The sequence below is a fragment of the Anopheles gambiae genome, chromosome 2 (assembly GCF_943734735.2).
Source record: "Anopheles gambiae chromosome 2, idAnoGambNW_F1_1, whole genome shotgun sequence".
NCBI classification, from domain to species: Eukaryota; Metazoa; Arthropoda; class Insecta; order Diptera; family Culicidae; genus Anopheles; species Anopheles gambiae.
This window is the reverse complement of record NC_064601.1, coordinates 116,353,511-116,367,117: the sequence shown is the minus strand read 5'-3', so window position 1 is coordinate 116,367,117 and position 13,607 is coordinate 116,353,511. Positions and strand designations below refer to the sequence as shown.

The 13,607-nt window shown below is 55.9% G+C and overlaps 1 protein-coding gene across 18 annotated transcripts in view; it reads right to left on the bottom strand.

The window, feature by feature from the left end:
- LOC1269667 (titin) overlaps nt 1-13,607 on the bottom strand; it is a 141,636-nt gene that overhangs the window by 104,237 nt on the left and 23,792 nt on the right. For 13 of the 18 annotated variants that reach the window (XM_061645653.1, XM_061645654.1, XM_061645636.1 and 10 more), the window contains 5 exons: nt 12,020-12,180; nt 8,233-10,084; nt 7,043-7,422; nt 3,616-6,510; nt 1,095-2,580 (listed from right to left, as the gene is read on the bottom strand). In XM_061645653.1, the coding sequence (XP_061501637.1) occupies nt 1,095-2,580; nt 3,616-6,510; nt 7,043-7,422; nt 8,233-10,084; nt 12,020-12,180 (6,774 nt within the window). Of the gene's footprint in view, nt 1-1,094; nt 2,581-3,615; nt 6,511-7,042; nt 7,423-8,232; nt 10,085-12,019; nt 12,181-13,492; nt 13,569-13,607 lie in introns of those variants that run through there. The other 5 variants (XM_061645638.1, XM_061645643.1, XM_061645639.1 and 2 more) reach the window with 5 other exon arrangements.

The window sequence follows — 13,607 nt, the reverse complement described above, 5'->3', positions numbered from 1 at the left end:
GGTCGGTAAGGTGCAATAGTAGTAGGTAGTAGTGGTAATGGGCAGCAAAGACAACAAAATTGAGCGGCGGAGCACTCTGATGTAATGGCTAATGGGGGATGGTGGCGAGAAGAAGGCTGCTAAGAAGGCAGAATTATAGAGCAGGCAGGCAAAGGACATCACACCGATGCGGATGGATGGACCCTCCATCGTCACAACACTGGTGCGGTGTGTGCGAGCGAGAACGCAACGGGGGAAATATGATTTTTCTCGCCCGCGACAGCGGGTAGAGCATGTTAAAAATAGACGCTACCGACACTCTCTGCGTATACACCCAGCTGCTCTCAGGCCCTGCTAAAAACCTCTGTTTAGGAGGAGAGTGGTACAGAGCAGTGGAGTGGCGGAGGAATTCGATTCGGAGCTTTACTGCTGCCCGTGTTCGTGTTCGAGAGGCGGACTGCAGGAAAAGAAGGTACAGCAAAACAACAACCCTGCACTGCCGTACACCCCGTGATCTAGAGCGTACCAGCAGCAGCAGCAGCAGTAGAATGAGATGATGATCTTCTTCCCATCCCATCGCTGTCGATGTGGGGTGACAACAACAGCAAGAGGAGAGAGCAAACAAGAAAACAACGGAACGACCTGTCTTTCCGACGGCACAACACACAATCCTGCCGTCTGCCACGGTAACCCGTCAACCTCGATTACGCGCCGTTGTTCGGCAGGCATTGCGCCATCGCGGTCGTCCACACGGAAGATGCGCGAGAAGAGATTTCATTATTTTAGGTTGACTATTTGCCCCTGCTTCTGCTTTTTCTATCAGTTCTTCAACCTGCTCCGTTCGGGATCATTTCATGCAAGTTGAGGAAATGATGTACTGACAGTTTGCAAAGACCCATCTAGCCCCGAATCGAACCCTCACTCAGCCTCTTTATAACTCTCATCATCCTCCTCGACATAGAGACAGCTGCAAACGGCAGACTGCAGCAGTCAGGTGTAGCGGAGTATTTAGGTTGCTGACCTGTCGCTGCACAGGTCGGGAACAATGGAAGACGCTCGGGAATGAGGTGAAGGAGAAAGGTAGTGAACATGCAGGGCAGTGTGGCGGTACTCACCATATTGCGATACTCGTGACTCTTCCCGGTAGACCTGCGGTGGGACAGCCGACCCTTGCTGCTGCTGCAGCTGCTGTGGCGGTGCCATCTGTTGCTGCTGTGGCATCGGGGCACCGTACGCGTTCTTCAGGATCGGTTTGATCGGCGTCTTCTTGATGTCCGTCATGACCTCGTTGTTGAAATGGTACGCCTTCGTCTTGAACGACTGGGCCATACCGTCCGCCTGCTTCTGGATGTAGTTGATGGGCGCGACCCGGTGCGCCTTGACCGCCATGTCGTCGCGCGAGTTCGACACCGGAGCCGTCGCCATCCGCTTCGACGCGTACCGGTCCAGCGTTTGCGTCTTGAGCGTTTCCGTCGTCATCGTAGTGGTCGTCTGGATCTCGGTGCTCTGGCGCGACAGCGAACTGCTGCGCTGGTGGCTCGACTCCACCCCGCCCGCCGACAGCTCGATCTTGGTCGGCATCTGCACCGGCAGCGTGTCGAACTCCATCGGCGTCTGGATGCGCTCGTACTGGCGCGGCAGGCTCGTCGAGCGCGGCTGCTGGAAGTTCGGCCGCACGCTGCGATAGTGCGGCTCATCGCTGTCGGACGGGTTCGGCGTCCAGAGGGGACGGATGCGGTTGCCATCGCTGTCGTACCCATCGCTGTCGCGATATTCGCCCGGCGTGAAGCGTCCCGGTCGCTGCAAGTAGGCAGTTTGCTTCGTTTGCTGCATGTTCAGCACCCGGTTGCTGCTCTCGGTCATCTCCTTCATCTGCAGCGAGTTGGTGGTCTCGATCGTGTTGGTGACGGGCTGGCCGGTGACCGAGGTGTAGTACTGGGCCGGCATCGACTGCACCGCCGGCGGGAACGACTGCTGCACTGGCGGCTGCACCGACTGGTACGATTGCTGCTGATAGGTCTGCTGCTGCTGGAAGGATGAGGTCTGCTGTTGCTGGTACGACTGATATTGCTGCTGCTGCTGTTGCTGCTGCTGCACGTAGCTGATTGGTTTTGGCTTCTCGATCTTTGGTGCGTCCGCTGGGGCGCTGATTTGGCTCGCTTGAATCTTGTCGATAGGGTCGAATACTGACGGTGGCGGTGCAGCCGAACCCGTGGCGAACTCCTGCTTCGGCGGCGCGAACACCGGATGGACCGGCTTGTAGCCCGCCAGCGACGGAGCCGCGGCATCACTCTCGTAGTCCGACAGGAACGGCTGGGCCGGGCTGGGCGTCGGATAGCCGTTCTGCTGCACCGGAGTCGCAGCGATCGGTTCGGGTTGTGGTTGTTGCGGCAATGGTTGCTGCAGCTGCTGCGGTACTGGTTCCACCGGGGTCGGCTCGGACGCTGGGGCCGGCTCTGGGACGGGCTGTACGGCGGCCGGAACAGGCACATGCTTGAGCGTTGGCAGTGGCTCCTCCGTTGGCAGCACCTTCACCGGCTGCAAGTCCTCCGGCAGATCGTTGTTGACCAGGAAGTTGCTCTTGCTCTCCTCAACCGTTTCCTACACGAGCAGGTCGGAAAAGATAGTCCGGATTCAACGTTACAAACAACGTCGAGGATAGAGAGATTGGGCAAGACACACAACGATACAAAGTAGCAAGTAAGACAGACAGAGAGAGACAGAACAGGTGACAGGGAAGTAAAAGTGGTAGAACAAAAAAGGAGGGAAACAAAAGAGAAAAAAAAGAAAAAAGACACATATTAGTACAACAAACAGGCAGTGTGGTTGGATGGTGGCGCGTTTGCTGTAGAGAGACAACAAGCCAATTAAAATAACACGCTACACGACAGAGAAAGAGCTCCTCGGCACGAAAGGAATTTCACATTGACACACAAATTTCGCACATTTCGTCGGCCGTGGGTCGCGCGCGGGCCACGCCACCGCCACCACCGACGCCATGTTGCGTTGTAGGTTTTTTGTTGTTTTTTTTTAAAGGTTTGGCGAAAGGAAGAAGCTTCTTCTGTGGATCGCGTCGACTACTCTCGCACTTGACGGGGTCGCAGCTCGTGAGCATCGAAGAACAGAACAACAAAAAACAAGAAATAACACGCTAAAATAAACATTGACATAGATCGATTAGCTCGTAGTTACTACACACACACATACAGACACACACGAGTAACACACACGCAACGACATCGAGAGATGATGCGATCTACAGATCTACTGGGCTGGTCTGATGGTCACGGTCCTTCCTCTGTTGAAGGAGACGCGTGCGATGCTTTGAGGGACAAATCGACGGTCCGTCCTAGATTAGCGATTAAAGATTAAGCGGAATGACACTCACACGCACACACAAACACATCAAGGCGCACACACAGCTAGTGGAACAATGGTAAATCAGTTAACGAACGGCAGAGTGGGTAATGCCGTCAGGTAGAGGCGGCCTCTGTGTTAAGGAGTGAGCGACTGGTCAACAAGAAGCAGAAGGAATGGAATGCGTCAACATACTCATAATCACAGTAGAGTGCTTTCACACACATATAGAAATACACACACACACACACACACTAACACAACATGCGTTTTGCGAACCTTCTGGACGGTTTCCGACGACGAGATGATCACTTCCTCGGACTGCTGCGCTGGTTGCTGCGGCTCCTGTGGCTGCTGTACCTGTTCTTCTGACGTCACCTGCTGCTGTTGCTGCTCTTGAACCTGTTCCACCTTCTGCTCAACCTGTTCGACGACCTGCTGCTGCTGCTGCTGCTGCACAACCTCACTGACGACCGACGAGTGTGACTCAACCTTGCTGGAGCTGCTGAAGCTCTCAACCGTCTGCACCGTCTGCTGCTGCTGCTGTTCGAAGGAGACAGCTGCCGTCTTCTGCACGACCTCCTCCGTGTCGGCCAGGTAGCCGTTCTGGCGGCGGGCACCAGTCACTCCGTCCATGTCGCTCTCGTACTCGCTCTCGGTGGCGGTGAACGGGCTCTTGGTCATGGCACCCTGCTGGCCCTGCTGCGGCTCTGCGGGCTGCTCGAGTGGGGCAGGCACTCCCCCTGCAGTGTCAGATTGTCCCGCCGGCGCTGCCGGTTTAGACTTCTTGCGCGGGCTGGGCGGGATAATCTTGACACCGCCGGCCGGGACACGTTCCGGCTCCTTGTCCATGCTCTCCAGCAGGGACTGCTCGATCTGCTCCCGGTAGTAGGAGCTCTTGCGCTCACTCGAGGCCTTCGGAGCGTAGCCCATCGTCGGCTGGGGCCCTGGCTCGAGACCCAGCTCCGCGATCGCACCGTACCCAAAGTCGGCGGGCAGTGGGGCCGCCGCCGCAACCGGCAGACGGACGCCCTGGACCATGCGCGGTGCCTTCAGCTCGCCGTACGCGGCCTGCTGCTGCAGCAGCGACTCTTCGAACAGCTTCTTCGTTTCCTTGACGGACTTTTTCTTGTACACCTCCTCGTCCTGCTGCTCCATGTAGTACTGCTGCTGTGATTGTTGCTGCTGCTGGTACACTTGTTGCTGCTGGTGTTGTTGGTACACCTGTTGCTGCTGCTGGTACACCTGTTGCTGCTGGTACACCTGCTGCTGCTGATACATCTGCTGCTGCTGCTGCTGTTGCTGCTGAACCTGCTGCTGTTGGTACTGTACCTGCTGTGGTGGCTGAGGCTGAGGTGGTTGTTGATAACCTCCCAGCTGACCAGGATACAGTGGCTCCACCGCCGGTTTCGACGAGAAGGACAGCGGCTCCTGATACGGTGGCAGCGAGACCGGCCCAGTAGGCTCGGCAAAGGCTTGCGGTTGGGGCTGTGGCTGCGGTGCAGCATACGCTGGCTTGCTGACGGTTGGCAGCGGTGCTGCTGCAGCAGCAGCAACAGAAGGCTGGGCAGTGCTACCAAACGAGCTGGGTGTAATCGCGGGCGGTGGCAGCGGCTTGAACGGCTGTGGCGTCTGGTTGTACGACGGCCCAGCCACAAAGGCCGGAGTAGCGCCAGCGATCGGCGTCAAGGTGCAGGTCGGTGCTGGAGCCGACGTGCCAACGTTCAGCGGCTGCTGGGTAGCAGCTGGCACGAACATTGGCGCCGGGGCAGCAGCAACGACCGGTGCAGCAGGAGCCGGCGCCGGCTTGAAGGGAGTGATCTTCGGCGGGAAGCTCTGGGGCGGTGGAGCAGCGGCCGCCGCCGGCACAAAGGTCGGCATGGGAGCGGGAGAAGGCGCCCGCACCGGGGCCTCCACCGCCAGGGACGGCTTGAACGGTTGGTACTGCATCGAGGACTGTGAGTACTGCTGCTGCGACAGCGTCGAGGACGCTTGGAACTGCTGCGTCGAGGAGAAGGACGAGTACATCTGGGTCGGGGCGGGTGCGTTGACCACTGGCTGCGGCTGCGGCTGGGGGGGCTGCTGGTAGATCGGCTGAAAATCGGATCGAATCGAATCGGAATGAGCTTTAGCGGCGTTGTGCTCTTGGTGCGGTTTCGTTTGCTTGCGTGCGAACGGAAGTGTCGAATAGTTGTGTTGTTGTGGTGGTGGTGGTGGTGGTGGTTGTTGCTGTTGCTGAGTGGTAGTAGTAGTAATATGCTTGGTGAAAGTGGATGAAGATGAGGAGACGGTCGGCGGCGGTCGGTACGATCGGTACACCTGGCACACCGGCGGCTCGTCGGCCGCCCTCGCACCGAACGACCCGAACGCCTTCGGGGTCGACCACAGCCGCTCCATGGCGATGGCGTCGGCCGACGGACGGGGCGAGGTGCTGCGGGCCCGCGTCACCTCCGACATGCTGGCCGGTCTCGGCTTCCGCACGCTGCTGCTTCCCGGCGGGGCCGGCGGGAACTTGGGCGCTTCGGTCGCCACCGATTGGAACAGCGTTCCGATCGGGGGCGTCGGGATCGTTTCCGGCTGGGGCTTCAAAAGGGAGAGCGGCCGCGGCTCCGAACCTACCAACAGTGGTGCCGAGGTCAGTTCACCGACGTCGGCCGGCTGCTGCAACAGTGGCTCGAATGACGAATTCGGTCGTTCACGCACAACGGTGCTGGTGACGCTGTTGCTGCTGCTGCTGATGCTGCTACTCTCCCGTTTCGATTCGGACTGAGCTGGGAGCCGAACGCTCGGTGCCGTCGGCACGTCGACCGTCATCGTCGTCGGCGCTGTCTGCGTTGCGTCCGAGCGGGTCGCGATCGGGTCGGTATTGGTGCCCGCGCACTGCTGCTGCTGCTGTTGCTGCCCGGCCGATGGCGGGTCAGCCGCGCTCATCGGACTCGTGCCCTCGGTCACCGTCGGCACGGTGGGCGTTTGCGTGCGCTGCGACATGCGCAACGGGGGCAGCTCGGGGAAGCTGATCTTGTGCTCCATGCGCATCGTCGCCTCGGTCGTGCGGCGCGTCTCGGTGACAATCGTCGACTCCGTCGTCGGCCCGTGCAGCTTCGCCTCGCTCGCGTACTCCTGCCGGGCACTGAACCCACCGCCCTCGCCCTCGAGTGCCTCCTCCGAGCGGGGCTGCCCGGGGGTGGGAGGATGCGCGAACGAACGAGAAATGTATGTGTGTACATGTGTGCGCCGACACCGAACGTGCGCGAGGGTGACATTTTGCGCGATTGCGAAGTGCGTGTTTTATTATTTTTGGGGTCCCCCATTTGCAAGCCCCCCAACGTGTGTTCATTTGTCGAGGATGATGGTAGTGGTGGTAGTATGGCGTGAGATAACGATGAGATTGAGTACCGAGTATGAGCATCAGAATAGAACAGAGACGAAGAAGAAAGAGAGAGAGAATAACATGTAGATGATCGATTATGCAAAGGATTCAACCACTCCGACTGCACGCTGCTGCTGCAGCTGGAGGATTTGCGGCGGAGAACTGTGTGATGAAGTGGCGGACAAGTACTACTGGGCAGGCGAGGAAGGCGAAGGTACGATCCTTCAGGATACCGTGATCTAAAGCAAAGCTCACACACGCACACGCTACTACTGCACTAGAAAGCACACACACAGAGAAAACTCTCACACACAGGCGCGTGTGTCTCTTATTTACCTGCTGCTGCTGTACCATGTCCACGAACGAGACATGCTTCTGGGGCGCGGGCTGGGGCGCCGGCTGGGCCGCACTTTCACACTGCAGCACGGCAATGTCGGCCGTGCTTTGCGCCTCGCCGCCCGCGTTCGTTGCTAGCACCATGTACGTGCCCGTGCCGTTTAGCGACACCTGCTCGAAGATCAGCTTGAAGCAGGGCCCGACCTGCTGCAGGGCGTAGCTGCCGGGAGCGAACGCTTCCTGCACCGGCCGCCCGTCCTTGAACCAGGCGACGGACGGTTCGGGCGTGCCGGACACTTCCACGTCCAGCACGACCCGGTCGCCGTTGCGCACGGTTTGGGCCTGCAGCCGTCTGCCAAACACTGGCGGAAAGATGGACTCTGATGGCGGGGGTTCGAGGGGTAGAACGCGAAATGTACACCACAGGGGGTGGGGGGAACAGGCAAGATACAGGACACACGAAATGGGAAGAAGCACATGGAACCAAAGAAAAACGGGAAAACATGTGATGAGAATAGGGCAAATGGAGGACTTTCTGCACTACTAGAGAGCTTAACGGAGGCGCCTGATAAGGTTCCTGTGTTGGTGTTCTGAGCTTAATTTTGGAAAGATTTGAGTATTCAAAGGTCCTTGTATTACGAGGAATTCTTTGAAGGTAACAGATGACATCGAAGACATCAGAAAGAATTTTGGCCCAAAGGTCCAATTATGAAGAGTTCTTTGAAGACCACAGATGACTTCAAAGACATCAGAAAGGATTTAGAAACAACAGGAATCCTGACAACTGAAGACATTTTTTCGCTGTTTGAGAGCAAACAGAAGCGCCTGATAAGCTTCATGATTTGGTGAGGTTAACCCAATTTACAAGTTGATTTGAATTTCCAAAGGACATCATATTATAAAGAGTTCTTTGGAAGTGACATCAAAGACCTTCTGATATCTTCAGAATTCAGAACACCTATCAGTTGAGAACGTTTTGCGCTGTTTGAGAGCAAACAGAGCCCGATAAGCTTTCTGTGTTGATGATCTGAACTCAATTTTGGAATTGGATGGAATATCCTAGGTTCCTTCTATTTTGAGGAACTCTTTGGAGGTAACCTCAAAGACATCAGAATAATAATTCAGAACAACAGGAGCCCCATCAGCTGCTCTAGTACTTTGAAGGCCAAACGGAACTAGGCAAAGCTTACTTTTAACCACCAAATCGGCAGTGCTGGTCGAAGCACCGGCCGCATTCGAAGCCGTCGCCGTGTATCGGCCCGCATCAGCCGGCGACACATTCCTCAGCTCGACCACGATCTTGTTCAGCGAGTAGGACACCTTGACGCGCTCCCCATCCGGCTGCAGCTCCACGTCATTCTTCGTCACGCGCACGTCCGGCGTTGGATAACCGTCCACAATTCCCTCGATGATAACGTCAGCGCCCTGGTCGACGATCTTCCCATTGAACGGCGTCACAAAGCGTGGCGCCATGTTGCGCCGCGCCGGCTTGCCCGTGCTGATCTGGCCCGAGTTGGCAATGATCGTCTCGTGGCTCGGCGCCACCCCGACGTACGAAGACGCCTCGTGCTGGACAGTCGCGGGCAGATCATTCACCTTGTCGTAGCGCTGATGTTCGGCCGCTTCGGCAACCTGCGCCGGCTGATCGCCCACCTGGTGGAAGGAACGGTCCAGCTTCGCCGACTCGGCGTGCACTTCCGCGTGCGACTGGGCGACTCCGTTCTGCTGGACCATCGATGAGGAGGAGAAGGAGGAGCTCGTCGTTGAGCTGGTCGTGACGTGCTTCTGCAGCGTCACGCAGGACGAACCAGTCGTATCGATCTGCTGCGAGGATTCGGTTGTAGCCGCCGGCAGGGTGGCCATCGGGGCCGGTCCGACCGAGCCGAGCTGCTCGAGCAGCTGCACGATCGCGACGCACTGCGCATTGCCGGCCTCGTTCTCGGCGTAACACGTGATCTTGCCCGTCAGCTCCGGGCGTACCTCGGGGATGGTCAGCACCTGTCGATCGCCGCTGGTAGACACCAAGAAGTCATGCCCCTGCACGGGCTGATCGTTGAAGAACCAGCGTATCTTCGGCTGCGGCTTGCCAATCACAATGCACTCGAACTTTGACGGCTCGTGCTGGCGCACCACGCGATCGGCAAACAGCTCGCGGAACGTCGGGCACACCAGGCTCTCGGTGAGGAAGGCCGGCACCGTCTCGAACTCGGGCGCATTGATCGTCTTCACGATCAGGTTGGAGAAGCACTTTGCCTCGCCGGACGCGTTGGCGGCCTTCACCGTGTACACGCCCTTGTCGTCGGGCAGGGCGCGCTCAATGATCAGCTTCACCACGCCATCGTCCCGCACGACACAGTGCACGCGCGGCGACACGGCCACATCGGTCGGGATCTCGCGGTTGTTCACGTACCAGCGGATCGACGGGCGCGGATCACCGCTGACCGCACACTCAAACTGCACCCGCTCGCCCTCGTCCGCGAGAATGTCGCTGAGCAGACGCTCGAAGCGCGGCGGAGCACCGACCGCCGGCAGCACCCGCTCGACCGGCTGCCGGACCGCCGGCTCGGCCGTATTGAGCGGTGTCACCAGCACCGCACACTGGCTCGACGCCTCGCCCGCGCTATTAATAGCCACTACCCGGTACTCGCCCGCATCCTCGAGGAACGCCTCGCGGATCACGAGCGAGCAACGGTCGCCCTGGAAGAGCAGCTGAAAGTCGTTCGATTCCTTCACGGGCCGCTCGCCATGATACCAGATCACTTCCGGCTCCGGCTGGCCCACAATCACACAGTCCAGCCGGACCGGTTTGCCCTCGAACACCGACACATCGCGCAGCGGCAGCTGGACCGCGGGCTTCACTGGCTCCATATCGCTTGCTAGTTCCGAGTCGCTGGTTTCGTTCGGCAGCCGACCCTTCACCACCACATTACACGAGCAGCACTGTTCACCGGCGATATTCTTGGCGGTCAGCGTGTAGACACCAGCATCCTTCAGGAATGCCTCGTCTATGACCAATTGCGCTCGGCCGTTTTCGTAGTAGAACTAAAATGAAGAACGGGACACATTCAGTCGCGAACTCTCGCGGGCGGTTGCGTGCGACCCCCCACTCACGGGGGCCTCGGGACTACTTCGGGCGTGTTGCGACAGTGTTGGTAGGTGGTAGTAGTAGTGGTAGTAGTGATAGGCAACTAGTGTCAGTGTAGTAGTAGTCAACACACACACACACGTCGTCTGTCGTCGTCTCGTTGGTGGTCGCTGTTTTCCTTCCCCATTTCAACGATCGCTATGGCCACACACACGCGCAAACATGCTTTTATATACAAACACAGATTTATGTGTCTCAACACATCGAAAAAAGAAAAATCTCCCCTTGGAGGTGATTTTCCCGACCCCCGCATAGCTGCAGTCAGACTGCACAGGGGAACGTGAGCGACAAGAGAAAAGGACGGATGATGGTATTTTCAAACCGTTTTTCAGGTTTTTTTTTTCTCCACCCATTCGTGGACACTTGTTTTCGTGTGTGCTCCAATGCCTGGACGGGCCTGGACGGAGACGGAGGTTCATTCAACCGATCCGGCTCGGTCTCGTTTTTCAACCTCCGCCTCCTCCTGCTGCTGCTGCGCTCAATTACACCTTCACGCCGAGCGAGAATGCGTTTTTATGTTCGTCATAATTTTCATTGGTGGAAAATTTACGACAAAAGGTGGGCCGCGTATTTTGCAAAGCGGGAGGAAGAAAACAAAATCAAGGACTTGCAAGTTCAAAGTACCTCCTGTGCAACCGCGTGGAGGAGAATCATTCCTAGCAATCAGCACAAATAACTGATCCCACGAAAGATCTGTTTTTATCGATCAGGTGTGTGTGCGTTGCCTTCACATTCATGCACAGCAAAAAAGGTACACAAAAACAAACCGTTCCTGCAGCTCCTTCTGGAAACGATCGCGTAACGGCTGCGCACAGCAAACACCACGGTGGCACCACATCAGTCGGTGTCATAATATACGGCCACAAGTCTGGCTGTGTTGGTGGATTTTCTTCTCGCCCCTTACGACAGTTTGTCACCGTGCATATCTCGTCTGCACTTCGGGGGTACCACGGAGCATGCGCAACACATACACGCACGCACACAAACGCGCACAACTGTCCGGTCCGGCACCTTCGCGGCTAGACCGAGAGGGAAAATTGTTTCTATTTTTAACTATTATAATTAAACTCTACAGAATTGGAACATATCGTTGGAGTAAATAACGATAACTGAACCCGACGAGCTGAAGTACTTGGCGCTGAACAACAACACGTTGGAGTAATGAGTTACCTTAAGCCCCCATTATCCAACGACAACGTCGGCAATAACTACAAATCATTACATCTACAGGGGGCTTTTGGGGTGAAAAATTGTGGAAAATCACATCACAAGGGAAGTTGGTAAAAGGAACAGCCAAATCAAGGGAGCAAAGTGTCAGCGAAGGAACACTTAGAGCTAGAAATTAATGCGATATGTACAGCTTGGAGTACCACACAAACGAAGGAAAACGCACACACACACGCAGGGGACACACTTCGGCAGAAGGGCAAGAGGGGGAAAAAGGGACTCGTAGCGGAAACTTGCAAACGCGCGGGAAATGTGTCGCGAATGCGCTAATTCATTTGACAACCCGCAACGATGTGGTGTCCCGCTGGATGACTTAATTGCGGCAAAGATTCGTACTAGCAAGGGGAATGGGTGTCCGACTTTGTGAGTATGTGTGTGTCATTAAAAATGCATTTCTATGTTTTTCCATTCCGTATGTTTGCCGTGTGTGTGTGTGTGATTGTATGTAATGTCTACAGCTCAACAAATAAAAAAAAGGTATTATGCGCCCGTTGGAAAACCTCAAATCGCTCCCTCCCCCTCAAATGCACCTAAAGAAACAGATTTATTTTGACATTTAATGATCCCTCCCGAACCCCCCCGGTGCCTCGGTTTCGGATACTTACTTTAACCTCGCGGTTGGTGAAGTGCTTGCCGTCGTGCGTCCACATAAGCTCCGGCTGCGGCGTACCGCTCACCTTCGCCTCCAGCCGTATCTTCTGGCCGACCCGGGCCATCACGTTGGACAGCGGTTCCGGGAAGTTGGGAAACTCGGTCGGCTCCAGCGCTGTGGGAGAAAATAAGTGGGATTAAGCGGCAGAAGCAGAAGAGCGAACGATCGCACCACCGACATCGACATTTCAAACTTCTGAGGCTTAGGTGCCAACAGGTGCGAGCAGCTGATCGTGCGGCAGATCATACCATACACTCGTATTTTGCTGTGCTGTCTATGTTTAACGCCTCGCGCCTCCTCCCCCTCTACTGAACACCAACACCTACAAAGCAAAGGAAAATGGTGCCTGTCTGTTTTTTAGCCGTACGGTGCGGTGGCGGAAAATACAACGGGCGAACGGGCGCGCTCACTTTCTCAGGTCCTTCAAAAATAGCTCCAAGTGTGTTCGCGTACCTTCTGTCTGTGGTGCTTAGAATTCGGTACAAATAATCCCGTTTCTACCGGGTGGGGATGGGGAAAACAGCAAATCTCAACCATTTTACACTCACTCCAACAACGCGATGTCTTCGCGTTATCGAATGAAAATCATATTCCCTGCCCTCCACACAAGGCAAACAATCACCGTTCACTGGGTGCATCATGCATCGTGCCAATCGTGGCAACAATGTAGCGCGCCTACTGCGACGAAAGTGCAGCCGAAAGAGCGCACGCGACGAACGTTCCCAAGCAACCGCAGCAGTAGCGGCAGCAGCAGCAACATCTAGCCAGATAGGAATGTGATCGAGCGTGTAATCTTAAATGAAACCGAGAGGTTTGAGTTTGGGCCTGTGTGTGCCGGACGCAAGCTCAAACGAGGTACAAACTAGCGCTACCACTTTCCACCCATTTAGCTCCATCTGTCTTCTTCAATTGAGTGCAGAGAATTATTGCAAAAGATTAACGCATGCATTAGCGGCGATGCGTGTAATTCGTGTGACGGAGAGCATCTCGCTAACGAGGCGGGTGGTACAGACGCTCCGTTTGCGGGGCTTGCGATGGATTTAGAGTTTAAGTGGATGAACTGAAACCTCCGAAAGTGCTCCAGGCTACTTCACTCTTTGAGACACTGCTTCTTAGTCACTTGAATTGGGGTGACTTCATCCTGCTTACAGGGGCCCATTTCCGGCTAATAAGTACGCTTTGAAGATCTTTTCAGTATAAGCTTGCTGCTAGAAACAGTCAATCGAATGTTATTTACGTAAACTGATCCAAAGTGAGTTCACTTAATGGAGTTCCATGGTCATTTGTACAAGCAACCAGGCGTCTCCATTGTCAAAAAAGAAAATCGCGCTTTTTTGCACTACCAATCGCAACAATGAAAAAAACAATGCAATGCCGAGGTAACGGTACACTTGACACACATACACACACACACACACGCACGTACTTGGTGAATCTTTCTTGCGCACTGTTCCGATACAACGCTTGATCGAAGCGAAGCACATGTTCACGCACCGTCAACTGCTGCAACCAAGTTGTTGTTGTCAGCCACCGAGCACGAA